General features: G+C 47.9%; 1 protein-coding gene across 1 annotated transcript in view; it reads left to right on the plus strand.

Moving 5' to 3' along the window:
* Positions 1-318: 318 nt before the first annotated feature.
* The window catches only part of ADGRF3 (adhesion G protein-coupled receptor F3), a 31,555-nt gene continuing 4,513 nt past the window's right edge, over positions 319-27,360 (plus strand). Inside the window, exons 1-11 of the mRNA XM_060273215.2 lie at positions 319-359; positions 2,200-2,352; positions 5,158-5,379; positions 11,063-11,281; positions 12,223-12,432; positions 16,308-16,451; positions 16,583-16,779; positions 20,513-20,704; positions 22,060-22,824; positions 24,263-24,889; positions 26,630-26,671. Coding sequence (XP_060129198.2) covers positions 5,181-5,379; positions 11,063-11,281; positions 12,223-12,432; positions 16,308-16,451; positions 16,583-16,779; positions 20,513-20,704; positions 22,060-22,824; positions 24,263-24,889; positions 26,630-26,671 — 2,595 coding nt within the window. The 5' untranslated portion in view covers positions 319-359; positions 2,200-2,352; positions 5,158-5,180. The remainder of the gene's footprint in view (positions 360-2,199; positions 2,353-5,157; positions 5,380-11,062; positions 11,282-12,222; positions 12,433-16,307; positions 16,452-16,582; positions 16,780-20,512; positions 20,705-22,059; positions 22,825-24,262; positions 24,890-26,629; positions 26,672-27,360) is intronic.

The raw sequence follows: 27,360 nt of genomic DNA on the forward strand, positions 1-27,360 counted from the left end.
CCATTTACCTTCCCGCCACAGCGGTTCCTATTTATCTACTTGCACTTTGATGTGCTTTCGAACTGCTAGGTTGGCAGGAGCTGGGACAGAGCAACGGGAGCTCACCCCGTCGTGGGGATTCGAACCGCCGACCTTCCGATCGGCAAGCCCCAGGCTCTGTGGTTTAGACCACAGCGCCACCTGTGTCCCCTTTTAAATGTACAGTATATGTGGCCCCAATGCTTTGTGCATCTGTGAAACTGGGCTCCAGTTCACAAAAGGCCACTTTCTGGCACGACCTTAAGGTGTTGCCTCTCTTTCCTCCTAGTGCCTCACGAAGGGTGTCGATTCTTGTGGGCCCCGAGTCAAGAGAGAAGCTGGTGAGTAAAAAGGGACCCTCAGAGGCAGGGCTGGACTCCGTGTGGGTTGAGCTGGGGCAGTGGAGGCGGCTGGATCCTGCCCCTGGCTGGCCAAACAGAGCCCCCCCCCCAACCGCTGCCCTTCGAGTCAAAGGTTGAGTCCAAGGCACATTGCTGAAGACCAGAGAAGCACCTCCGACCTCCTTGCTTCCCTCTGCCCAGTCATGCGCCCCCAATCAAAACACCCACATTGCATAAGGTCTCACACAATCCTAGAAAAGGAAGGGACCCCGGGGGCCATCCAGTCCAGCCCCCTGCAATGCAGGCAGAACTTGGCGTCTCAAATTTCAGCTTTTTTTGCTGCTACATCACACGGTTGACTCATATGAAGGTTGTGGTCTGCTTGCTAAGACCCCTAGATCTTTTTCACATGGCGAGCCAGGTGTCCCCCATCTTATATTTGTGCACCTGGTTCTTCCTGCCCAAGAAGTGCCAGATTTACGCATAAGCTAAAGAAGCTTAGGGCCCCACTCTCTTGGCCCCCCCAAAAAACATACTTCTTCTTAATTGTATTTCAGTTCAACAATCACTTTGATAAAATACTATTTTGTTATGTGCAAATGGCATTCGATGCCATAAAAAGTGCCATATAGCATATATTCAACACAAAAAACCAGCAACAATTTGTTGTTGGCAAAGGACAGCTGGACATAGAAAGGGCCCCATTCCCTTCAGGAGCTTAGGGCAAGGGTCAGCAAACTTTTTCAGCAGGGGGCCGGTCCACTGTCCCTCAGACCTTGTGGGGGGGCTGGACTATATTTTGGAGAGAAAAAAATGAACAAATTTCTATGCCCCACAAATAACCCAGAGATGCATTTTAAATAAAATCACACATTCTACTCATGTAAAAACACGCTGATTCCAGGACTGTCCATGGGCTGGATTTAGAAGGCAATTGGGCCGGATCTGGCCCCCGGGCCGTAGTTTGCCTACCCATGGCTTAGGGCCTCATCAAACCTACATCCAGCTCTGTGCCCAAGTGTCGAATATATGCGCATGCACACGCACAATGTATTAAAGCATGCAGGTCATTCATTACAAGAAAAACATCGAAGCCCCACCAGCCATTTCTTAAAAAGCAATCTGTCCCCCAAAGCCTGTTGCAATAAGAAGTGTTGCGCTGACTTACCCACGGCAGGGCCGGCGCGTCCATTTAGGCAAACTAGGCAGCTGCCTAGGGCACCCAAATGGAGGGGGCGCTGGCCAGCCTGCCTGCTGCCCCCCGGGGCCGCCTCCACTGTGCCCGTCACCTGTTGAGCGGCTTCAGGCCGCTATCCTGAGGTGCGCGTGTGCCTCTGGAGAGCGGCCTGAAGCCGCTCAACAGCTGTTGAGTGACAGGCGCGGAGGAGGCAGCCCCAGGCTCTTTCCCGGGGAAAGCGAGCGAAGAAAGGAGGCGAAGAGCGCACGAGAGCCGGGAAGGGACGGTGGAATGGTGCTGCTGCTGCTGCTGCAACATCTCTGCTCCTTAGGGTCGCTGCTACAGCGCACGAGGGGCGATCGTGGCTTGTGGGAACTCTACCGGCGCCCCCCCTTTATAATGCCTTTTGCTGACGTCAAGGAAAAGGTGTAACAATTCCCCCTCTCCGCAAAAAGGAGCCCGGCGCTTTTTGACGCCTCATTAAGCGCACAGATCTGTTACCCCCCAAGTGAGGGGGTTGACATGTGTCTACAGAGGAAGCCCAGGGGCCACCCGGGGTGGGGGATGCTGAGGCAGGACCCCCCCCTACAACTCACTGGCTCTGCTCTCATGGGGCAGAGGCGTTGTTCTGCCTTGTCCACGCTTGTCTGCTTTCTCCTCCAGGCCTGATCCGTGGCGCTGCCTACCTCAAGCTCTCCCCAGGGTCCTCCGCGCCCTTGGACTCTGTGGAGGTGCAGCAGTTCCTCCAGACCGTGAGCGTCCCCCGGGAGGTAGCTGGCACATCAAGCAGCATCGCCAGCCTGGACATCACTACCAGTGAGTAAAGGAAAGAGCCTCCTGGGGCTGTTCCAGAGTCACCTTCACAAACCATCTTGCTCTCTATCTGCTTCAAGCTTCTAGTCCTCAAGGGGTTGGGATTATTGTATCTTGACTCTATATCTCCAGGCTTGCCTTATCTGGTAAGATCAACTTCTGAGGCCCTTTTTTGTGTGCCTCCTTCATGAGAGGTCCGGAGGGTGGCAACACGATAACAGGGCCTTCTCTGCAGTGGCTCCCATTCTGTGGGATGCTCTCCCCAGGGAAGTTCGCCTGGTACCTTCATCACACACCTTTAGGTACCAGGCAAAAACATTCCTTTTTAACCAGGCCTTCAGTTGGTCTGATGGACATCCTGTTGTTGTTTAGTCGTTTAGTCGTGTCCGACTCTTCGTGACCCCATGGACCATAGCACGCCAGGCACTCCTGTCTTGCACTGCCTCCCGCAGTTTGGTCAAACTCATGTTCGTAGCTTCGAGAACACTGTCCAACCATCTTGTCCTCTGTCGCCCCCTTCTCCTAGTGCCCTCCATCTTCCCCAACATCAGGGCCTTTTCCAAGGATTCTTCTCTTCTCATGAGGTGGCCAAAGTATTGGAGCCTCAGCTTCACGATCTGTCCTTCCAGGGAGCACTCAGGTCTGATTTCCTTAAGAATGGATAGGTTTGATCTTCTTGCAGTCCATGGGACTCTCAAGCGTCTCCTCCAGCACCATAATTCAAAAGCATCCATTCTTCGGCGATCAGCCTTCTTTATGGTCCAGCTCTCACTTCCATACATCACTACTGGGAAAACCATAGCCTTACCTATACGGACCTTTGTAGGCAAGGTGATGTCTCTGCTTTTTAAGATGCTGTCTAGGTTTGTCATTGCTTTTCTCCCAAGAAGCAGGCGTCTTTTAATTTCGTGACTGCTGTCACCATCTGCAGTGATCAAGGAGCCCAAGAAAGTAAAATCTCTCACTGCCTCCATTTCTTCCCCTTCTATTTGCCAGGAGGTGATGGGACCAGTGGCCATGATCTTGGTTTTTTTGATGTTGAGCTTCAGACCATATTTTGCGCTCTCCTCTTTCACCCTCATTAAAAGGTTCTTTAATTCCTCCTCACTTTCTGCCATCAAGGTTGTGTCATCTGCATATCTGAGGTTGTTGATATTTCTTCCGGCAATCTTAATTCCGGCTTGGGATTCATCTAGTCCAGCCTTTCGCATGGGTATGGACATCCTATACCCTTTCAAAATTTGGCTCTTTTTGGGGGGTGGGTTTGTTATTGGGTTGTTGTTTTTATTCTGATTATATATATTGTGGTTTTTATGTTGATCTTTTCTGTGAACCGCCCTGAGACCTCTGGGTATAGGGCAGTATATAAATTCAATTAATAATAATAACATGAGTCAGCAGTGTGATGCAGCAGCTTAAAAAGCCAATGCAATTCTGGGCTGCATCAATAGGAGTATAGCATCTAGATCTAGGGAAGTAAAAGTACCACTGTATTCTGCTCTGGTCAGACCTCACCTGGAGTATTGTGTCCAGTTCTGGGCACCACAGTTCAAGAAGGATACTGACAAGCTGGAACGTGTCCAGCGGAGGGCAACCAAAATGGTCAAAGGCCTGGAAACGATGCCTTATGAGGAACGGCTTAGGGAGCTGGGTATGTTTAGCCTGGAGAAGAGAAGGTTAAGGGGTGATATGAGAGCCATGTTCAAATATATGAAAGGATGTCATATAGAGGAGGGAGAAAGGTTGCTTTCTGCTGCTCCAGAGAAGCGGACACGGAGCAATGGATTCAAACTACAAGAAAGAAGATTCCACCTAAAACATTAGAAAGAACTTCCTGACAGTAAGAGCTGTTCGGCAGTGGAATTTGCTGCCAAGGAGTGTGGTGGAGTCTCCTTCTTTGGAGGTCTTTAAGCAGAGGCTTGACAGGCATATGTCAAGAATGCTTTGATGGTGTTTCCATCCACATTTTGTTCATCCACATTTTGCAGACACCATAGATTACTCATCTTATTCTACTATCTGTTTATAACTCCCATTAATGCTAGTTGTGGGCAGGGTTAGGGTTTGGGTGTGAATCCTCAGTTGTCAGATACAGGTGAAACTCGGAAAATTAGAATATCGTCAAAAAGTGCATTTATTTCAGTAACGCAACTTTAAAGGTGAAACCAATATATGAGATAGATGCATGACATGCAAAGCAAGCTATGTCAAGCCTTTATTTGTTGTAATTGCAATTATTTGTTGTTAGGTGGGTCAATTATAAATGGGATGTAATTAATGAAATGTAATAGCAATGTTTATTTTTGTTTATTTTTGTATTATTGTAACTATTTGTTTTATTACTGTGGAATTTCCAAAAGAAAGCATTTGTAAAAATTAAAAGAAAAAGAAAAAATAGTAAGTTGCATTACTGGAATAAATGCACTTTTCGACGATATTCTAATTTTACAAGTTTCACCTGTATATATGCACATGAGTTTGAAGGGGGAAATGCAAATGTTGGAATTAAACAGCAATGGAACGTGGCAAGTATGCCTGTAACAATTCAGTTTAGAGCTTAAATGTATGCAAAACGACCCTTCACAGCGTTGCCTCCAGTGCCGTGACCTTGGCAGGTCTCTGTTCAGACTTTCATTGCTTTCAAAGCACAGAATCATAGAAGTGTTGAGTTTGAAGGGACCCCCAAGGGTCCTCTAGTCCAACCCCCTACAATGGAGGAATCTCGGCTAAAGCGTCCCTGGCTTAAAGCCCTCCAAGGAAGGAGAGCCCACCTTTCTCCTTCTCCTTCTCCTTCTTTTTCCCCCCCAGAGTGTGACCCCCGGCAGTGGGAGATGATGGTGTTTGGCTACAGCCGGAATTGCCGCTGTCTCCCTGGCTACCAGTACAGCGACAGCAACTGCTCTCGCTTCCAGGGCTGTGGGGGCCTCTTCCAGGCTGCGGCCTCCCTGGTCTTCTCTCCCCCTTGCGATTGCCTCCGCTGGACTTCCGAAGACCCTGGCTACTGCCTGCCGCTGCTGGAGGCGGCCACAGGTAAGCAAAACCCCACCAGGCCCCCTCCTCCTGGTGTGGCGGCGTCAGTACACTGCAATGCGCTCTGGGTGGGGCAGCCCTTGGGTCTCGCTTAGAAGCTCCACCTGGGGCAGAGTGCTGCGGGACTTCTGTCCGGGAACATAGGACCCCATTGTGAAAGCAGCGGCACCAGCTGCCCACTTACTACCCAGCCAGGTTCATGAAATAGAACCTTTGGTGTCAATGGCCTGGTCCGGTGGAACTCTCTGCCACTGGGAATTCAGCAGGCACCTTCTGTGCCAGCTTTTAAGTGCCTGCTGAGAACCTTTCTATTCCACCAGGCCTCCTTCCACAATGTCTCACGGCTGCCATAAGAAGTAAGACCAACCCTTTAGGCTCAGCATTGGGACTGATATTGTTTCCCATTGATAGCAGAGCTAACCTGGGAACAGGTACAACAGGTTGGCCTCTAATGATGGCAGAGAACAAAGGCAGGCCATAGAATCATAGAGTTCATAGAATCATAGAATCATAGAATCATAGAGTTGGAAGAGACCACAAGGGCCATCCAGTCCAACCCCCTGCCAAGCAGGAAACACCATCAAAGCATTCCTGACAGATGGCTGTCAAGCCTCTGCTTAAAGACCTCCAAAGAAGGAGACTCCACCACACTCCTTGGCAGCAAATTCCACTGCCGAACAGCTCTTACTGTCAGGAAGTTCTTCCTAATGTTTAGGTGGAATTTTCTTTCTTGTAGTTTGAATCCGTTGCTCCGTGTCCGCTTCTCTGGAGCAGCAGAAAACAACCTTTCTCCCTCCTTTATATGACATCCTTTTATATATTTGAACATGGTTATCATATCACCCCTTAACCTTCTCTTCTCCAGGCTAAACATACCCAGCTCCCTAAGCCGTTCCTCATAAGGCATCGTTTCCAGGCCTTTGACCATTTTGGTTGCCCTCTTCTGGACACGTTCCAGCTTATCAGTATCCTTCTTGAACTGTGGTGCCCAGAACTGGACACAATACTCCAGGTGAGGTCTGACCAGAGCAGAATACAGTGGTACTATTACTTCCCTTGATCTAGATGCTATACTCCTATTGATGCAGCCCAGAATTGCATTGGCTTTTTTAGCTGCTGCATCACACTGCTGACTCATGTCAAGTTTGTGGTCAACCAAAACTCCTAGATCCTTTTCACATGTACTGCTCTCAAGCCAGGTGTCTCCCATCCTGTATTTGTGCCTTTCATTTTTTTTGCCCAAGTGTAGTACTTTACATTTCTCCTTGTTAAAATTCATCTTGTTTGCTTTGGCCCAGTTGTCTAATCTGTTAAGGTCATTCTGAAGTGTGATCCTGTCCTCTGCGGTGTTAGCCACCCCTCCCAACTTGGTGTCATCTGCAAACTTGCTCAGGATTCCCTCAAGCCCATCATCCAAGTCATTGATAAAGATGTTGAACAAGACTGGGCCCAAGACAGAACCCTGTGGCACCCCACTAGTCACTACTCTCCAGGATGAGGAGGAGCCATTGATGAGCACCCTTTGGGTTCGGTCAGTAAGCCAGCTACAAATCCACTGAATGGTAGCATTGTCTAGCCCACATTTTACCAGCTTCTTTACAAGAATATCATGGGGCACCTTGTCAAAGGCCTTGCTGAAATCAAGATAGGCTACATCCACAGCGTTCCCTTCATCTACCAGGCTTGTAATTCTGTCAAAAAATGAGATCAGATTAGTCTGACATGACTTATTTTTCAGGAACCCATGCTGACTTTTAGTGATCACAGAGTTTCTTTCTAGGTGCTCACAGACTGTTTGCTTAATGATCTGCTCTAGAATCTTTCCTGGTATTGATGTCAGGCTGACTGGGCGGTAATTGTTTGGGTCCTCTCTTTTCCCCTTTTTGAAAATAGGGACAACATTTGCCCTCCTCCAGTCTGCTGGAACTTCGCCTGTTCTCCAGGAATTTTCAAAGATTATTGCCAGTGGTTCTGAAATCACCTCTGCCAGTTCTTTTAATACTCTTGGATGTAGTTCATCTGGCCCTGGAGACTTGAATACATCTAAACTAGCCAAGTATTCTTGTACTACCTCCTTACTTATTCTGGGCTGTGTTTCCCCTGCTGAATCATCTGCTCCATATTCTTCAGGTCGGGCGTTGTTTTCTTTCTTGGAGAAGACTGAGGCAAAGAAGGCATTGAGGAGTTCTGCCCTTTCTCTGTCCCCTGTTTGCATTTCACCATCTTCTCCTCTGAGTGACCCCACTGTTTCCTTGTTTTTCCTTTTGCTACGGACATACCCATAAAAGCCCTTTTTGTTGCTTTTAACCTCTCTGGCGAGCCTGAGTTCATTCTGTGCTTTAGCTTTTCTGACTTTGTCTCTACACGTGCTGGCTATATGTTTGAATTCCTCTCTGGAGATTTCCCCCCTTTTCCATTTTTTGTACATATCCCTTTTAAATCTTAACTCAGTCAAAAGTTCTTTAGATAGCCAGCCTGGCTTCTTTAGGCACCTTCCATGTTTCCGTCTCATTGGTATTGCCTGAAGTTGTGCTTTTAATATCTCCCTTTTAACAAACTCCCAACCATCATGAACTCCCTTCCCTTTTAGTATTACTGTCCATGGGATTTCACCCAGCGTTTCCCTAAGTTTTCTGAAGTCGGCTTTCTTAAAGTCTAGAATTTGGACCTTAGTATGCTTGGTTGCTCCTTTCCGCTGGATAATAAACTCCAGAAGAGCATGGTCACTCCCACCTAATGATCCTGCCACTTCTACCCCACTAACCAAGTCATCACTATTGGTTAGGACCAGATCTAAAATGGCTGATCCTCTTGTTGCTTCTCCCACTTTCTGGACAATGAAGTTGTCTGCAAGGCCAGTGAGGAATCTGTTTGACCTTATGCTCTTGGCTGAGTTTGACATCCAACAAATATCAGGATAGTTGAAATCCCCCATTACTACTATCTCACTTCCTTTGGAATGCTTGGCCATCTGTTCCAGGAAGGCATCATCTGTGTCCTCAGTTTGGCTTGGGGATCTATAGTAAACTCCCACAATGAGGTCACTGTTGTTTTTCTCTCCCTTAATTTTGACCCAGATACTCTCAATTTGGCTTTGAAGTTTTAAATCCTGGATCTCTTCACAGGTATACATATCCCTAACATATAAAGCTACTCCTCCTCCTTTCCTGTTTGGTCTATTTCTCTTAAATAGATTGTATCCCTCTATTACTACATTCCAGTCATGAGACTCATCCCACCAGGTTTCAGTGATGCCTATTATGTCATATTTAGTTTGCTGTACCAAGAGCTCAAGTTCATCTTGTTTATTTCCCATGCTCTGTGCATTAGTATACAGACATTGAAGACCGTTGATCATTCCCCCATGTCTCTTATTTAAGGATATTTTCGTCCCACCACTAGGTCTGCATGCTGCTTGCTCCATTTGGTCCTTGACATTTGGATGATCATCTTCAGCATTTGATAGACTCCTACCTTCAGGACCACTGTCTCCCTCCCCCACATAAGTCAGTTTAAAGCCCTCCTGATGAGGTTTTTGAGTTTTGTGGCAAAAACATTCCTCCCAACTTTTGTGAGGTGCAGTCCATCACTTGCCAGAAGTCCATCTTCAAGAAACTGCGGACCGTGATCTAGGAATCCAAACCGTTCCTGTTTGCACCATTTGCGAAGCCAGTTGTTCACTTCCCCTATTTTTCCCTCTCTCCCTGGGCCATGTCGTTCAACTGGGAGGACAGAAGAGATGACAATTTGTGCATCTAATTGCTTCAACTTCCTGCCCAGAGCCTCATAATCATTTTTGATCTTCTGTAAGCTATGGCTTGCAGTGTCATTGGTTCCCACATGCACCAAAAGGAAGGGGTATTTGTCGGTGGGTTTTATGATTCCTTGCAGCCGTTCTGTTACATCTTTGATCTTGGCCCCAGGTAGACAGCACACCTCTCGAGACATCTTGTCAGGCCCACAGATCACTGCTTCTGTACCCCTCAGTAGGGAATCCCCAATCACCACTACACGCCTCTTCATAGGCTTGGTTGGGATTCTTCTATGTGCTGTCCCTTCCAAGGTTACCTGCATATTTCCAGAGGACTGACTTGGTTGCTCGTCTTCATATTCCTCATCAACTGTGATGAGGGAGAGATCCTCAGGTGGAGTCTGTTCCTCGTCTTCCATGAGCACTTCAAAACGGTTGTGTAATTCTAAGCACTCAGAGCGATCCCTGGGCCTTCTACTTCTATGAGTCACGTTCCTCCATACATCTGGCTGCTGTGTTGGGGAACTGACCTCCTCCTCAGGGAGATCCCCTGTCTCCTCCTTGGTGCAGACAGTGTGCTCTGCTGCATCCAAGAAAAGCTCCAGCTCTTTAATTCTCTGGAGCGTAGATACACGCCCCTGAAGCTGCTGCACCTTCTCTTCCAGAAGGGCAACCTTGTTTTCTAGTAGGGCAACCAACTTGCAATTGTTGCAGGTGTAGCTACCCACATCCTTTGGCAAGAAAACAAACATTGCACAGGAATTGCAGGTGACAATGGTTGTTCCCTCCACCTCCATCTTGAAAACCTTGAGGTCAAGGGGGAAAGAGGAAGAGGCCTAGGTCCCCCCTAGCAAACGTATGAGACTTGCCGCCCTAGGTTAAAAAGATGGGTCAAACTGCGCGCGCCGCTAGGCGCGCGCCGCTGCACTCCAAGCTCTGACTAGCTCCGCCCACAGCTAATCACCTGAACTTCCTGACTCACACTTCTAGGTGAAAGGTCACAGCCAGAAACAAACAAGGTCACAGCCAGAAACAAACACCCACACAAGCCTGGACAGTCACCCAAATCCAAGAGGCAGCAGCCCTAGAAAACCAGCACAAGCACACAAACAAGTAAGAAAACAAATAAGCACACAAACTTACTCACACACAGCCCCAAAAGACAAAACCACAAAACCTACAGAGTGTCTCCCAAGCTCAGCTCACCTTCTGCTCCTTCCTCAGTCGCTGCACTCCAAGCTCTGACTAGCTCCGCCCACAGCTAATCACCTGAACTTCCTGACTCACACTTCTAGGTGAAAGGTCACAGCCAGAAACAAACAAGGTCACAGCCAGAAACAAACACCCACACAAGCCTGGACAGTCACCCAAATCCAAGAGGCAGCAGCCCTTCTGCTCCTTCCTCAGTCGCTGCACTCCAAGCTGCCGAGTTGGAAGAGACCACAATGCTTAATTGATGTTTTAACTTGTTTTTGACTTTTTATGATTCCACTGCCTGCTTTTTTTATTGTTGTAAACCACCGTGATATATTTTTGTGATACATCAGTACATAAACCTCTTTATAAATAACTAAATAAGTGGTTGGATTCCCCCCCCCCTTTGCTTTAATTGTTAAGGCTGGTTTTAATGTTATGTTTTGTGTTTATTTGTAAGCGGCTTTGAGTTGTTGCGGGACACACACACAAATAAAACGAATAATTAGTAATAATGGTAATTAAAGGGGAGGGGGAGAGGAATAGAATGCTTCTTTCCCCTCCTAACTTAATCCCCCCGACAGCCCTGCGAGGTGGGCTAGGCTGAGAGAGGCAGGGACTAGCCCAGTGTCGCCCAACGGAAGCTCCCTGGCCGAGTGGGAGGATTTGAACCCGGGCCTCTCCTAGTCCGACACTCAGTCCAACAGCTGTGTCACACTGACACCCCGTCTCTTCCAGTTGCAGACAGCCAACAGCTGCCTCCTGAAGTGGCCTCTGGTGAGGCGGACGAAGACCTGACCCTCTCCTTCAGCCTGGAGGAAGGAGCCACGGAGGTGAAGTTCTACCTGCTCGGCTCCAAGGGAGCCAAGGAAATCTTCAACGGGACTCAAGTGACTCTGCTGCAGAATGGCTCCGAAGTGGAGCTGAGGCTCTCCTCCGTCTCCCCAGACTGGGCTGGTGCTGTATTGCTCTTCCCTTTCTCTAGGGAAGGAATGATTTCCGTCAAAATATGTGTCTGTGCATGGGCGTAGCCGGGGGGAGGGAGGGAGGGGGCAGCTCCCCCCCCAATAATCAACAAAAATCAATACAGTGGTAATATAATAATAATAATACAGTGGTACCTCGGTTTATGAACACAATTGGTTCCGGAAGTCTGTTCATAAACTGAAGCGTTCATAAACTGAAGCGAACTTTCCCATTGAAAGTAATGGAAAGTGGATTAATCCATTCCAGACGGGTCCGCGGAGTACTCAACCTGAAGCGTACTTAACCCGAAGCATGGGTGTAATTGGTTCCGGAAGTCTGTTCATAAACTGAAGTGTTCATAAACTGAAGCGAACTTTCCCATTGAAAGTAATGGAAAGTGAATTAATCCGTTCCAGATGGGTCCGCGGCGTTCGTAAACCGAAAATTCGTAAACCGAGGTGTTCATAAACTGAGGTCCCACTGTAATAAAATAATAATAATAATAATAATAATAATAATAATAATAATAATAATAATATTTCTACCCCGCCCATCTGGCTGGGTTTCCCCAGCCACTCTGGGCGGCTTCCAACAAAAGATTAAAACATAGTACTGTAGTTTATCAAACATTAAAAGCTTTGCTAAACAGGGCTGCCTTCAGATGTCTTCTAAAAGTCTGGTAGTAGTTGTTCTCTTTGACATCTGCTAAGGGGCGTTGGCGTTCCTAAATATGTGCAGGATCTTACCTGGAGCCGAGGACACCGCCCATACGCAGGGGTGGCCCGTGATTCCCAGTTCCACACCAGGAGAGAACTTCCAAGAGCTGTGATGCCTGACATGCAAGGGGTTGGGCAAGATGCCCCTTGGGGAACCCCTTCCAATGCTGCAGTTCTAGGATTCTGGCTCCCAATTCTGACACGTGTCTCCTACAGGAAAATACATCTGCCGCTACTTGTACGAAAACGCCATGCACGAGATAACCAAGGAGGTGATCGTTCCCCTCGTCGCGGCAGACCTCGTCCGGACACGGTCGCAGCTCTCCATGAACTGCAGCTCCCCCGAGGGCCTGACTCTGCAATGCTGCATCCGGAACAGAGGAGGAGAGCTCAGAGCATCCTGGAATCCAGGTGCCCCAGACCCAGGTGGGTGAGGGGGGGGAGAGGGAGCGGCTGGTGAGGCCTGTCAGCCTGGGATGGGCATTCCGCGCAGCTGTTTTGTTTATTTCATAAAATTAATGCACGGCTTGACGGTAAACAAAAAACAACAGCGAGCAAAACTCAAAGTGGTTTACAAAAGGATAAAACGGGGGGGGGGGGATGCAATGCTTTTAAACGTACAAAAATTAAAAGACTAAAACAGATTAAGATTCTCAACTTTCTCAGCATCTGGGAAACAGTTGAAACAAAGATGTTTTCAGACACCTGCTTGATCTCAATAGGCAGGGAGTTCCAAAGTGTAGGTGCTGCCACGCTCAACAACCAAGTTCTTGCAAGTGGGAAACAGTTCTAATGTGGCACTGGAAGTAAGGCCAGTTCTGCTGGTTGCAGGGGTCTTGTGGGTGCATGGGGGGGTGATGCAACCTCGCAAGAAGGGTGTTAAGATAGCAGAGGGGGAACTCATGCTAGTCCTTCCCCCCTCGGAAGTTCGTGCATGTGTGTGGCCCAGATAAGGGCCTTCTCGGTGGCGGCCCCCAAATTGTGGAACTCCCTCCCCAGAGTTGCCAACCGGGTGCCCAGCAAGCAGGACCTGAGCGCAGCAGAAACTTTCCCCACTTGGGTTTGCCAGCATTTAGAGGCGGCATTTATTGCCTCCAACAGCCATGGGGAAACAAAGCCATTGTGGCCAGTGGCCACGGATACCCTCCAGGCACTGAGCATGCCCTCCAAGTGTCCCTTTTTCCCAGGGAGAGTTCCGGAATGATCAAAGCCATCACAGCTTCTGATCTGATCCCGGAAGGACCCCTTTTCTCCCACTGCCACCCAGCACAGAGCAGAGCAGGGCGCAAGGAGCCTTAGAATCATAGAATAGAATCATAGAATCGTAGAGTTGGAAGAGACCACAAGGGCCATCCAGTCCAACCCCCTGCCAAGCAGGAAACACCATCAAAGCATTCTTGACATATGCCTGTCGAGCCTCTGCTTAAAGACCTCCAAAGAAGGAGACTCCACCACACTCCTTGGTAGCAAGTTCCACTGCCGAACAGCTCTTACTGTCAGGAAGTTCTTCCTGATGTTTAGGTGGAATCTTCTTTCTTGTAGTTTGAATCCATGATTTTTGAGCCTTGATTTTCTAAAAATGTGGAGGGTGTATGTGTTGTGTCCCATTGGTGCTGTGGTGGAGGAAATGCTCGTGGGAATGTTGTGGGTAGCAGGAGAGGATATGTTGATTAATATTATCCTTCCTAACTTGCGCTAGCAAGTTTCTTGATATAGCAAGAGTGCATTCCCCTATCGCACATCAGGAAGCGGGCTGCAGACTCGTGTGAGTTTCTTAAGACAATAAGCAATTCCATCTGGCTTGCCCAGATTGAGATATGTTCTATTATTCCCGGCAAGACCCCTTTTGAATCCCTCCTAAATGAGTAAAGATGCAACAGTCTTATTCATAAGTAACGAAAATAAGTCTACTTACAATCAGAGTACAGTGTGATCCCTGAAGGCAGGCTTTAGGCTTAAAGTTACAAATACATGTAGGTATAAACAGGTTTACCCCATATGGGAGTTAACCCAGGTAGAGTCCAGGTGAAGCAGGAAGCAGGCAGGATGAAAAAGAAGGGAGGGTGGCTATGTGACTTGGCCTTTTACCAGGTCCGATACGGTCACGCCCACCTACTGGTCACCTGCAAAGGAAGGATGCTCCAGACCAGGTGTAACAGGAAGTTCAAACTGGCTGGACCAACATCCCCTGCATGTCCACTCTAGCCAAACATGTAATATTGCACTTGACTGCTCCATTGGATTACATTGGGGGAGGCATGGGGGGCAGACAAAAGATGGGGAGACGAAGAGGGTCAATTTCATCTGAGGAGTGTTGGAGGGTATGAACATAGGCTGCTTGGCTGACCATGAGGTTCCCTTGCAGTGCCGGATCTACGTCTAAACGAAACAAGCTATAGCTTAGGGCCCCACTCTCTTGGGTCCCCCCCAAAAAATTAAAGGAAGAAAAAACCTGGATGTACATTTCCAATTGTATTTCAGTTCAACAATTAATTTAATAAAATACATATTTTGTGATGTGCAGATGGCTTTAGATACCATATAAAAAATTACCATCTAGCATCTATTCAACACAAAAAACAGTGACCATTTGTTGTTGACAAAGGACAGCTGGACATATAAAGGGCCCCGTTACCCTCAGTAGCTTAGGGCCTCATCCAACCTAAATCCGCCCCTGTTCCCGTGTGACTTTGCCTCCTGGATCGCAACCCCAAAGAACATAAGGGGAGCCTGCAGGGTCAGGCCCACATCCTGTCCTCATAGGGGCTGACCAAGTGCCCATTATGGGAAACCCACAAACTGGACCATAGTGGGACAACGGGACTCTCCCCTCCTGCGGTTTCCAGAAACTGATGCTCAGCGATGTGGAGGCAGAATATGGCTAGAAGTCCCCTTCACCGTGATAGCTGTGTCGGAACTGTGGGATGGAAAGCCACCTTTCTTGGCCCCAGCCGGAGTGTCTCCCTTCTCAGCCTTGCCACTGCGGAGATCCATCAGTCATCCTCCTCCGACGTGCGCCTGCGACTCCAGCTGATATGCATGCAAGAGTACATATTTCTCAGCAGAGCAAACACACAAGAGATCAGGCTCCAGGCGTGGATACTATACTAAACTACACATTTATTACACATGTTGTTGTTTAGTCGTTTAGTCGTGTCCGACTCTTCGTGACCCCATGGACCATAGCACGCCAGGCACTCCTGTCTTCCACTGCCTCCCGCAGTTTGGTCAAACTCATGTTCGTAGCTTCGAGAACACTGTCCAACCATCTCGTCCTCTGTCATCCCCTTCTCCTTGTGCCCTCCATCTTTCCCAACATCAAGGTCTTTTCCAAGGATTCTTCTCTTCTCATGAGGTGGCCAAAGTATTGGAGCCTCAGCTTCAGGATCTGTCCTTCCAGTGAGCACTCAGGGCTGATTTCCTTAAGAATGGATAGGTTTGATCTTCTTGCAGTCCATGGGACTCTCAAGAGTCTCCTCCAGCACCATAATTCAAAAGCATAAATTCTTTGGCGATCAGCCTTCTTTATGGTCCAGCTCTCACTTCCATACATCACTACTGGGAAAACCATAGCTTTAACTATACGGACCTTTGTTGGCAAGGTGATGTCTCTGCTTTTTAAGATGCTGTCTAGGTTTGTCAAGAAGCAGGCGTCTTTTAATTTCGTGACTGCTGTCACCATCTGCAGTGATCAAGGAGCCCAAGAAAGTAAAATCTCTCACTGCCTCCATTTCTTCCCCTTCTATTTGCCAGGAGGTGATGGGACCAGTGGCCATGATCTTGGTTTTTTTGATGTTGAGCTTCAGACCATATTTTCCGCTCTCCTCTTTCACCCTCATTAAAAGGTTCTTTAATTCCTCCTCACTTTCTGCCATCAAGGTTGTGTCATCTGCATATCTGAGGTTGTTGATATTTCTTCCGGCAATCTTAATTCCGGCTTGGGATTCATCTAGTCCAGCCTTTCGCATGATGAATTCTACATATAAGTTAAATAAGCAGGGAGACAATATACAACCTTGTCGTACTCCTTTCCCAATTTTGAACCAATCAGTTATTACACATAAATCAGGACAAATAAAAACATGGCCTCTCCTTGTCGTTCTTCTCGGAGAGAGAAAACAAAAGCAATACAGAGTGGATGTTCCGCTCACGGGACTGTAAACAGACATGTAACATGTAACAATCCCACATACCTGCAGCAAGGGTGGAATGGAATTCCCAAAAAGCTGTACCATTGCCAGATCTTTTCCTTCCTTCCCTCCCTCCCTACCCTGAGCATCTGGCCCCCTCTCTCTCCGCAGTTCGCCTGGGGGGCAACGGAGACCCGCTCTGCTACTTCCTCACCCTGAATTCCTGCCCCAGCGGTGACACCGCCTATCAGTGCACATTTGAAAGTGACCACCTCGGATCTGTGCAGACTACAGTGACGGTGGGCCCGATTCAAGGTAACAGGGGAGACGGGGAGGTGGGGGAACTGGCAGCCAGAGAGTCTATGCATTTCTGCCGCTCCTTTGAGAGCTAGACGTGTTCCACGAAGGCTGTTCCTGCCTGTGCATGTATGTTTCTTGTGCCACAGCCGGAGATCGCTTCTGCCCCAGCGAGAACTCGACAGGCAGGTGGGATTCCACGAAGGCAGGGCAGGTGGCTGAGCTCCTGTGTCCCGAGGGGACCGATGGAAAGATGCTCCGGTCTTGCTCACCTGGAGGCACCTGGGAATATGTCCAAGACAGCTGCACAAATCACCGACTGCTGTCTGGGTTGTACGAGGCCCAGGTAAGGGGTGGATTCTTCTGGGCTCCCCCCCCCCTATATATATATATACTTTTCAGATTTATAAATTTCACTGATTTTACAATCATTTTGACATTTCAAAACATGACTTCCTTTCCCTTCTTTCTGCGGTTCCTTACATTTATTTTTAATATCTTCTGCATATCCAAATTAACCTAACTTGCTCTTTTATTCATCTTCTTACAATATACACTCTTATGAAACTGCAGGTTATTACAATGATCCTGCCAATGTTCTTGTCGAATTCTTCTGGGCTTCTCTTTAACTGAGATGGGCAGAGAGCACCCATGTGCTACCAGGCCAGGTTAAACGCTCTTGTGTTATACCAAGCCCTGTACAGCGTATTATTTACAGTATTTATGAGGAACGGCTTAGGGAGCTGGGTATGTTTAGCCTGGAGAAGAGAAGGTTAAGGGGTGATATGATAGCCATGTTCAAATATATAAAAGGATGTCATACAGAGGCGGGAGAAAGGTTGTTTTCTGCTGCTCCAGAGAAGCGGACATTGAGCAATGGATTCAAACTACAAGAAAGGGTATCTGAAGAAGTGTGCATGCACACGAAAGCTCATACCAAAATAAAAACTTAGTTGGTCTTTAAGGTGCTACTGAAGGAATTTTTTTATTTTACAAGAAAGAAGATTCCACCTAAACATTAGGAAGAACTTCCTGACAGTAAGAGCTGTTCGACAGTGGAATTTGCTGCCAAGGAGTGTGGTGGAGTCTCCTTCTTTGGAGGTCTTTAAGCGGAGGTTTGACAGGCATATGTCAAGAAGGCTTTGATGGTGTTTCCTGCTTGGCAGGGGGTTGGACTGGATGGCCCTTGTGGTCTCTTCCAACTCTATGATTCTATGGTCTGCCTTTGTTCTCTGCCATCATTAGAGGCCAACCTGTTGTACCTGTTCCCAGGTTAGCTCTGCTATCAATGGGAAACAATATCAGTCCCAATGCTGAGCCAAAAGGTTGGTCTTACTTCTTATGGCAGCTGTGAGACAAATAGTTGCTTCCAATCGGGGTGGAAGCACCCCACCCCCACTGTGGGAACTTGGACCCAAGATATGTGGCATCTAGCACTTACAATGCTTAACTCATGAATAACAAAGAAAGTAAAATTAAAAAATTCCTTCAGTAGCACCTTAAAGACCAACTAAGTTTTTATTTTGGTATGAGCTTTCGTGTGCATGCACACTTCTTCAGATACACTGAAACAGAAGAGTCAGACCCTTATGTATATACAGAGGGTGGTGGGGGTGGGGTGGGAATGGGTGATGGGCTGATGGGAGTAGTAAACCTGTAGATGGCTGTTAATAGCTGCTGATGACTGCAATTGGTCCTGGGGGGGGGAGCAAGGGCTGAGGTGCTAAAGAAAGCTTGATCATGCATAATGAGATAAGAATCCAATGTCTTTATTCATCCCAGGTGGCTCCATGGTTTTAAGCTTGGTAATGAGTTCCAATTCAGGAACTTCTCTTTCCAGTCTGTTCCTGAAATTTTTCTGTAATAATTTCTTTTTTGGTTTAAATGTTTGTGAAATGTGAGTTCGAACTTTATTGTTAATAAGACTTGAAGAATGCAGCCAGCTTGTTAAAATGGAGTTGAGAAAATAAACTGTGATCATATTCCACCCCACGTGACAAGTTTTGACCTTGGCAGGATTGAACTATGTCAACAAAAAAGTGTTCCCCTGAGTTCCAGCGGTCTGTTTTGACCTTAATGTGGGAAACAAGAATAGAGCTATGTCAAGAGGAGACACGACGGCAAGAGTTACAGCAAAAATTTCAGATGGTGATGGCAGAATATGATTTTTTAGAAGATGAAGCTTTTGACACTGAAAAAGATGAATGTGAGAATGACAATGATGGTGACTGTGATTTGGAAGGAAAAGATGAAGATGAGGACTGTGATGATTCAACACAAAATGAAGCACACCACGAAAAAAATGATGACTTTACTCTACAAAAAGTTGGATGGAGTGCCCTGCTTTTGAGGGGGGCACGATTGGTATTATTGGAACTCCAGAACGCCCACAGGGAAGAAGGAAAAAATATGCAGAGAAGAGAAGAAATTCAGGGGTCCTGTATGGTGGCCTGGATGGCAAAAGACTGTAAACAGGGGGTGGGGTGAAGGGAAAGTGATGTTGTGATTATAAGGATGGATTAACAGGTTTATAACTGGTCTGCTGATTATGGAATTTGCTGGATTGGGGGGGTGGAGCCGGTAATCGGGGATGTAAGGTTAAATTGAGAATAGTTATAGTTTTAAAAGTGAATGGATTTTGGAAAAATGCGAAAATATGGAGGCTTATAGAGGGAGAAAAAATTAGGCACGGGAAGATAAAATGGGAGTTTGATTTTTCAGTGAGTTGAATATTAGATGAAAATGTTAACAATTGATTTATAAGTTGTATAAGATACAAAGGTGTATTTTTATAAAGTAAGAAACTGTTGCAGATGATAAAAAAGGGATGAAAACCGGGGAAGGGGGGGGAGGGGAAGCCCACAAAATATGGTTTAACAATTATGAATGTAAGAAATTTTTTTCTGTTTTGTATTGTTTTTTTCTCTTTTTTTGCCCTTTCTTTTTTCTCTTTTTTCCTATTTCTCTTTTTCTCTTTTTTTGGTATGACAATAGATGGTTGGATGGATGGCCTCCTGCGTACTGCCCTGGTTTGCTGGAGCTCCCTGGTGGCAGGGGGGGGCTTTGGGGTCAGGGGAGGGGGAGGACAGAAATCCAAGCATAAAATGGACCATCTCTGACTGTTCACATACATGGGATACTTCTGTGGCAGGGGAGGACCCATGTGGGTGGGTAGGAAGGAGGTGGAAAAGGTGTTTATGTATGTACCGTGTTTTTTTTTGTATTTTGTAAAATTAATAAAAAGTATGTGTAATAAAACTGCTGCTTTGAGATCTTGTATAGAATGTCCTGGGAGATTGAAGTGTTCTCCTCCTGGTTTCTCTGTCTTGTGGTTCCTAATGTCAGATTTATGTCCATTTATCCTTTGGCGTAGGGTTTGGCCTGTTTGTCCAATATAGAGAGCTGAAGGGCACTGTTGGCATTTGATGGCATACACAATGTTAGAAGATGAGCAATTAAATAGTCCTGAGATGGTATGTTGGATGTTGTTGGGGCCAGTAATAGTTTTGTCCGGGTGTGTGTGGCAGCAAAGTTGGCAAGAGAGGTTTCACTCTGTGTGGTCTTGATCTATGTCGTTCATTAACCATAATCTCCTCTCCTTCTCAGTCACAACAGCTGTAAACTGCTCAGAGTGGCTGGGGAAACCCAGCCAGATGGGTGGGATGGAAATATTATTATTATTACTTCTACTACTACTGCATACAAGGCTTTAAACATCTGAATATGCATTTGTCCTGTTTGCCAACAGTTTGTGGTTGGTAATGATTTTTACATTTTTCAGCAGAGCTTGTAATAAAACGAAAAAACACCTCCAAGCGATTTCCATGCAACAGCCCTTCAGATATTTGAGGATGGCTCTCATATCTCCTTTCAGCCTCCTCTTCTTCAGGCAAAACATCCACAACTCCTTCAATAAGGCTCGGTTTGCAGAACCTTTGTGTTCTCGACCGCCCATCTCTGCACATGTTCCAGCTTGTATATTTTTTTAACAGCCAGTGGGTATTGTGGCATCCAGTGGCAATGAGTTCCATAGGAAGCCGCCCTCGGTCTAATGCTCTCACTGCTCTGCTTGTGTGCAGCTGCTCCAGGCAGGGTTGGGCAGCCCCCAAACCGAGGTCCCTTGGATGATAGACTGGCTGAAGGTGGAGACGGAGTCCGGGAACATCCAGGGCAGAAACCCCCGGGACCTCCTGGCTGTGCTCGACACAATGGACATCATCTCGGAGGTGGCTCTGGGAGCCCAGATGCGCCTGGAGCCCAGCGCTGTGTCTGTGAGTAGCAGCACCCAGGGAGGGAAGGACTTCCAGGCGGGATTCCTGCAAAGCACTCGACGTGGGGCTTATCCTCGGGCTTGATCCGGAAGCTGCAATTAGTGCAGGATGCTGCAATACAATTGCTGGCAGGTGGGAGGCCTTGTCAGCACAGCAACGCCTGTCCTCAGGGATCGGCACTGACTGCTGATTGGCTACTGGGCCAAGTTCAATATGTTACTGTTGGCATATAAAGCCCTTAACTTGGGACCAGTTTACCCAAGAGATAACCTTTCCCTACATACTAGACATCTACAGTGTTAAAATGTGGAATTGGCACAATTACAGGTGCAACACTGAGAGGGGGGGCATATAAAATTATCATTATTATTATTATTATTATTATTATGCATTCGTAATAACATTTAGTGTGGCAGCACCTAATCTTTGGAACTCCCTGCCTCTTGATATTCTAAGAACATTCTCGTTTAGCCTACCCAGATGTTTAGGAAGCTGGAGTGCGTTTTAATCTGTATTGCGTCTGTCATTTCCTTAACTTTTTGAAAGTTTTAAATTATTGTTCGTTAATTTATCTTGCTGATAACATTATTGTTTTATCTTGCTTTTAAAATGCTTTCATTTTTGTTTGTTTGTTTTCTTCTTCTTCTTTGGCGATCCCTCGTAGCCGAGTAAGATTGTCTTCCATAAACACGGGTCCGTAAGTGACTGTGGAGGCCAATTCTGGATCCACACGTCCTTCCACAGTGGGGACATTGGTTTCCGGGCGGGAGTTGATCACGGTGTGGATTTGCCAAGCGTCCCTTCCTCTTAGCATGTTTCTCCCTTGTGTCCTGAGTTCGAGCGTCTTCAAAGCCTATGACACCTTTGATAAAGGCTGTTCTCCAACTGGCGCGCTCACAGGCCAGTGCTTCCCAGTTGTCAGGGTTTATACTTTTTTAAATATTTGCCTTGAGAGAGTCTTTGAACCTCTTTTGTTGACCACCAGCATTACGCTTTCCATTTTTAAGTTCGGAATAGAGTAGTTGCTTTGGAGGAGGATAGCAATCATGCTGTGAACTAAATACATTTTGTGAACTAAATACATACATAAGGAGCCAGTCGTCTCAGTGGGGCACCCTGGAATAGGGAGGGAGGGAGGCTCTCGCTGAGCACCCAGCCTCACCCCAGGGAAAGTTCCCTCACTGATTCCTTGACCACCTCTCACTGCAAGACTTGGCCATCAGCCAGGGATTGTTTAACTGCGATGCCTGCATTGCAGGGGGTTGGGCTAGATGACCCTTAGGGGTCCCGTCCAACTCTTCCTTAATTCTAAGCGTGACCAAGGTTGATGAGGAAATGCCTCCTTCTGCTTTCAGAATTTGCTGGCTGCTGCCAACACGATGCTCGACGTAGCCCCGGGGCCGGAGTGGTCTGCGGTGGAAGCCCTGAGCCCGTCAGCCGCTTCCAAGCTCCTGCAATCCATCGAGAACCTCGCCAGCCTCCTCCTGCCACCCTCGGGGAGCCCGTACAACTTGACGCTCCCCAACATTGAGCTCCAAAGCTCCCAGATGGGCCCTGAGTTCGAGGACTTCAACAGGGGCTTTGACACGGACCCCCCTCTCCGCGTCCACATCGGGGAGGAGGATTTGCTTCGCTGCGGGCAGAACGTCACCGTCACCAGCCTGGTGCTGAAGAAGCTGGGCAGAATCCTGCCAGGCTGCTGTGGCCCCAAGGCCAGGCTGGGCAGCTTAGTGATGTCCAACTCTGTGACGGCTTCCAACGGGAGCGTCTCGCAGGTGGAGGTGGAGATGACCTTTGGCCACTGGAATGGCACCAGCGGAGGGCAAGAGGAGGAGGACGAGGAGGAGAGGGTGGCGCAGTGTGTGTTCTGGGACCACAGCCTACATGACAGGGTCGGCGGCTGGTCAACCGAGGGGTGCCAGGCCTCCGGCAACGAAACCACCACCAAGTGCAGCTGCCGCCACCTGACCTCCTTCTCCATTCTCATGTCGGCCCATCCTGTGCCCGACAGCTTCGCCCTCACCTTCCTGGGCACGTTTGGGGTCTGCGCCTCAATCCTGGCTCTCGTCGCCACCCTCGCCATCTACTACCTCGTCTGGACTTCGGTGGTGAAGAATAAGGTGAGAGGCAAACAGGCTGCACCGTTCGGGGATTTTGAGTTAGGGGGGGAAAGGTAGGGCCGGATTTAGGCTGGATGAGGCCCTCAGCTCCTGAAGGGAATGGGGCCCTTTCTATGTCCAGCTGTCCTTTGTCAACAAAAAACGGTCACTGTTTTTTGTGTTGAATATATGCTATATGGTCATTTATGGACCTCATAGGTATCTCAAGCCATTTGCACATGCAGAAAGTAGGCACCCTATATATAGAAAGGAGCAAACCAGGGATATTTTAGGGACCAGGCTAGCAGGCAGGGCCCAGGACTTACATCATAGGAGCCTACACAACACCAAACACTCCTTCAGTAGCACCTTAAAGACCAACTAAGTTTTTATTTTGGTATGAGCTTTCAAAGAAGTGTGCATGCACACGAAAGCTCATACCAAAATAAAAACTTAGTTGGTCTTTAAGGTGCTACTGAAGGAATTTTTTTATTTTGCTTCGACTCAGACCAACACGGCTACCTACCTGTAACACAAAACACTGTTGCTGTATGTAGGTTTTATTTTATTTGTTTTTAATCTTATATTTTGGAAATATACATCCTGGTTTTTTCCCCTTAAATTTTTTTGGGGGCCCCCAAGAGAGTGGGGCCCTAAGCTATAGCTTGTTCAGCTTATACGTCAATCTGGCATTGGGGAAAGGCATGGTAGAAGGTTTTTTTAAAGTCGTGCATGGCAGGGAGACGGTGGATGGAGAAAAGCTGGATTATTCAGGATGAATAAAAGACCGTCCTTCTCCATGCAGTGCAGACTTAATCTATTGAACTCCCTGCTCCCACCTCACCTCTCAAATGGCAAAATCCAGGTCCAAATGGACAGCAAGGGCACCTTTTAGAGGGAGGTGCAGCACAGCTGTTCTGGGTGACTCAAACAAGTGAGCCAAGCCACTTATTATCAAAGAATCGTAGAGTTGGAAGGGGCCACAAGGGTCATCTACTCCAAGCTTCTGCAATGCATTACAATCAATAATAATAATAATAATAATAATAATAATAATAATAATAATATCCCATCTTTTTCACAGTCTGGGATTCAAGGAGACTAGTGCAAAGTTAAACAGCACAGCTAAAGTACAAAAAGCTAAAAACATATCAAAGATAATCATTAAAAAGTAATTAAACTCCAATAGAATTTAAACAATATAAAAAGCACACCTATTAAAATGCAGACAATTAAAAAAAACAGCACAGCACTATTAAAGTCTCCTTCACTGGAGGTTTTTAAGCAGAGGTTGGATGGCCACCTATCAGGGATTCTTCAGCGGTGTGATTCCTGCGTTGCGGGGTTGGGCTACATGACCTTTGGGGGTCCCTCCCAACTTTACAAATCTGCGATTCCATGGCCCCCTGAGGCCCGCCTGGCCCCCTCTCGTCCTGACCAGCCTTCTCCCGTTCCCCAGGTGGCTTACTTCCGCTACACCACGCTGGTCAACATCGCCCTGTCTCTGCTGATGGGCAGCTTCTGGTTCCTGGGCGCCTCTCAGCTGGCGGCTGACCCCGAGAGCAAGCTGTGCGTGGCGGCCGCCTTCTTCACCCACTTCTGCTACCTGGCCACCTTCTTCTGGATGCTGGTCCAGGCCCTGATGCTCTTCCACCAGCTGGTCTTCGTCTTCCACCAGCTGAGCACCCGCTCCGCCCTGCCCGCCATGGTCTCACTGGGCTACCTGTGCCCCTTCACCATCGCCGCAGCCACCGTGGCCGCCTTCCTCCCCCAGGGGGGCTACCTCCAGGAGGCCGTCTGCTGGCTCTCCTCTCGCAGCAAAGCCATCTACGCCTTCTCCGTGCCCATCCTGGCCGTCGTGTCGGCCAACGCGCTCATCCTCTTTGTGGTGCTGCTGAAACTCATGAGGCCCTCGGTGTCCGAGGGGCCCCAGGGGGAGGAGTGGAAGGCTCTGGTCAGCATCTTCAAGGCCCTGCTCATCCTCACGCCCGCCTTCGGGTTGACGTGGGGACTGGGTGTCATCACAATGACCACGGACGCCTCGCAATTCACGCATTACATGTTTACCATCCTCAATTCGCTCCAGGTGGGTGTGGAGGGGCCAAGGTAATTGTGTGCGCGCGTTTGTGTCAGAGTGCTGCCACACAGGTTGGCTCGGAAGCAAGGTAACTGGTAGGTGGGTTTCTCAAAAACAAGTTAGCCAATGCAATTCTGGGCTGCATCAATAGGAGTATAGCGTCTAGATCTAGGGAAGTAATAGTACCACTGTATTCTGCTCTGGTCAGACCTCACCTGGAGTACTGTGTCCAGTTCTGGGCACCACAGTTCAAGAAGGATACTGACAAGCTGGAACGTGTCCAGAGGAGGGCAACCAAAATGGTCGAAGGCCTGGAAACGATGCCTTATGAGGAACGGCTTAGGGAGCTGGGTATGTTTAGCCTGGAGAAGAGAAGGTTAAGGGGTGATATGATAGCCATGTTCAAATATATAAAAGGATGTCATATAGAGGAGGGTGAAAGGTTGTTTTCTGCTGCTCCAGAGAAGCGGACACTGAGCAATGGATTCAAACTACAAGAAGATTCCACCTAAACATTAGGAAGAACTTCCTAACAGTAAGAGCTGTTCAACAGTGGAATTTGCTGCCAAGAAGTGTGGTAGTCTCCTTCTTTGGAGGTCTTTAAGCAGAGGCTTGACAGCCATATGTCAAGAATGCTTTGATGGTGTTTCCTGCTTGGCAGGGGGTTGGACTGGATGGCCCTTGTGGTCTCTTCCAACTCTATGATTCTATGATTCTAAGTTCTGCAAGATGAATCTCATTTCTTTCTTTGATAAGAGTTATCAGCTTGGTGGATCAGGGGAATGCTGTGGGTGTAGTGTATCTTGATTTTGGTACGACTTTCAACACATTCCCCCATCATATTCCTGCGGAGAAGCTGGTAAAATGTGCATTGGACGAGGTAACTGTTAGGTGGATTTGTAGCTGGTTGGCGGACCAAACCCCAAGAGTGCTCATTAATGACTCCTCGTTATCCTTGAAAAAAGTGACAGGTGGGGTGCCGCAGGGTTCTGTTCTGGGCCCGTTGTTGTTGTTCAACATCTTTTTAAATTACTTGGATGTAGGAACTGAGAGATGGTCATCAAATCTGCAGATGACATGAAATTGGGAGGGGAGCGAATGTCACAGAAGACAGAATCAGAATTCAAAATGATCTTAACAGATTAGAGAACTGGGCCCAAACTAACAGAATTAATTTCAATAGGGACAAATGCAAGGGTCTGCACTTAAGCAGGAAGAACCAGATGCACAAATATAGGACGGGGGAACACCTGGCTTGACAACAGCACATGTGAAAAGAATCTTGGGGTCTTAGCAGAACACAAGCTGAACATGAGCCAACCATGTGATGCAGCAGCAAAAAAGGCGAATGCTATTCTAGGCTACATCAAGTCTAGTGTCCAAATCAAGAAAAGTCATAGTCCCAGTCTATTCTGCCTTGGTCAGACACCCACCTAGAGTCCTGTGTCCAGTTCTGGGTGCCACCATTTAAGAAGGCTATTGACAAGCTGGAAGGTGGGCATTGGAGGGTGGCCAAGATGATCAAGGGTCTGGAAACCAAGCCTGATGAGGAACAGTTGAAGGAGCTGGGGATGTTTAGCCCGGAAAAGAGGTGAGTGAGAGGAGATAGGAGAGCCATCTTCAAATATCCCAAATGATGCCACATGGAAGGGGGAACAATCCTGTTTTCTGCTTCTCCAGAGGGCAGACTCTGAAGTACTTTAAGACCGCTGAAGGGTCTTCACTAAGCAACATTCTTCTCTGTTACAGGGGGTCTTCATTCTGATTTTTGGCTGCCTCATGGACAAGAAAGTAAGTAGCACCCCCCTCCCCCAATTGGCAGTGGGTTTATTTTCCAACCAGGAGGGTCTCAGAGACCTGGAGGGGTGTGTGGTGTGGAGGCTGTTCCAAGCACAAAGTTTGAGGGGCTTCTGACTGCATCGCCTACAGGAGAGAAGGATATTTGCCAGTCCAAGCGCCAGTCACCGAGACCCACAATGGGGGTGGGAGATGCACTTAGGGGGGGGGAAGCTTCTTCTACATCTTTGGGGCAGGGGCTGTGACCCACAAGTGGTCTCTTCAGGCCGCTTGCTGCCTTTGAGCACCACCCGATTGATTTTGCTCCTTTTTAAAAAACACGCTGTGGGTGATCATTCACTCCCCAGGGCAGGTGAGAACTTTGAAAACAGTTTAAGACAACTTACCAGGGGCGTACCCAGGATCAAAACTAGAGGGGGGGGCAAGAGAGGGGAAGAGAGAGGGGAGGGAGGGAGGGAGGGAAGGAAGGAAGGAAGGAAGGAAGCGGTGGGAGAGAGAGGGAGAAGGAAGGAAGGGAGGGAGGGAGGGAGGGAGGGAGGGGGGAAGGAAGGATGGAAGGAAGGATGGAAGGAAGGAAGGAAGGAAGGAAGGAAGGAAGGAAGGAAGGAAGGAAGGAAGGAAGGAAGGAAGGAAGGAAGGAAGGAAGGAAGGAAGGAAGGAAGGAAGGAGCTCCCATCCGCCCG

This window comes from Zootoca vivipara, chromosome 3 (genome assembly GCF_965207765.1).
Source record: "Zootoca vivipara chromosome 3, rZooViv2.hap1.1, whole genome shotgun sequence".
Taxonomy (NCBI): domain Eukaryota; kingdom Metazoa; phylum Chordata; class Lepidosauria; order Squamata; family Lacertidae; genus Zootoca; species Zootoca vivipara.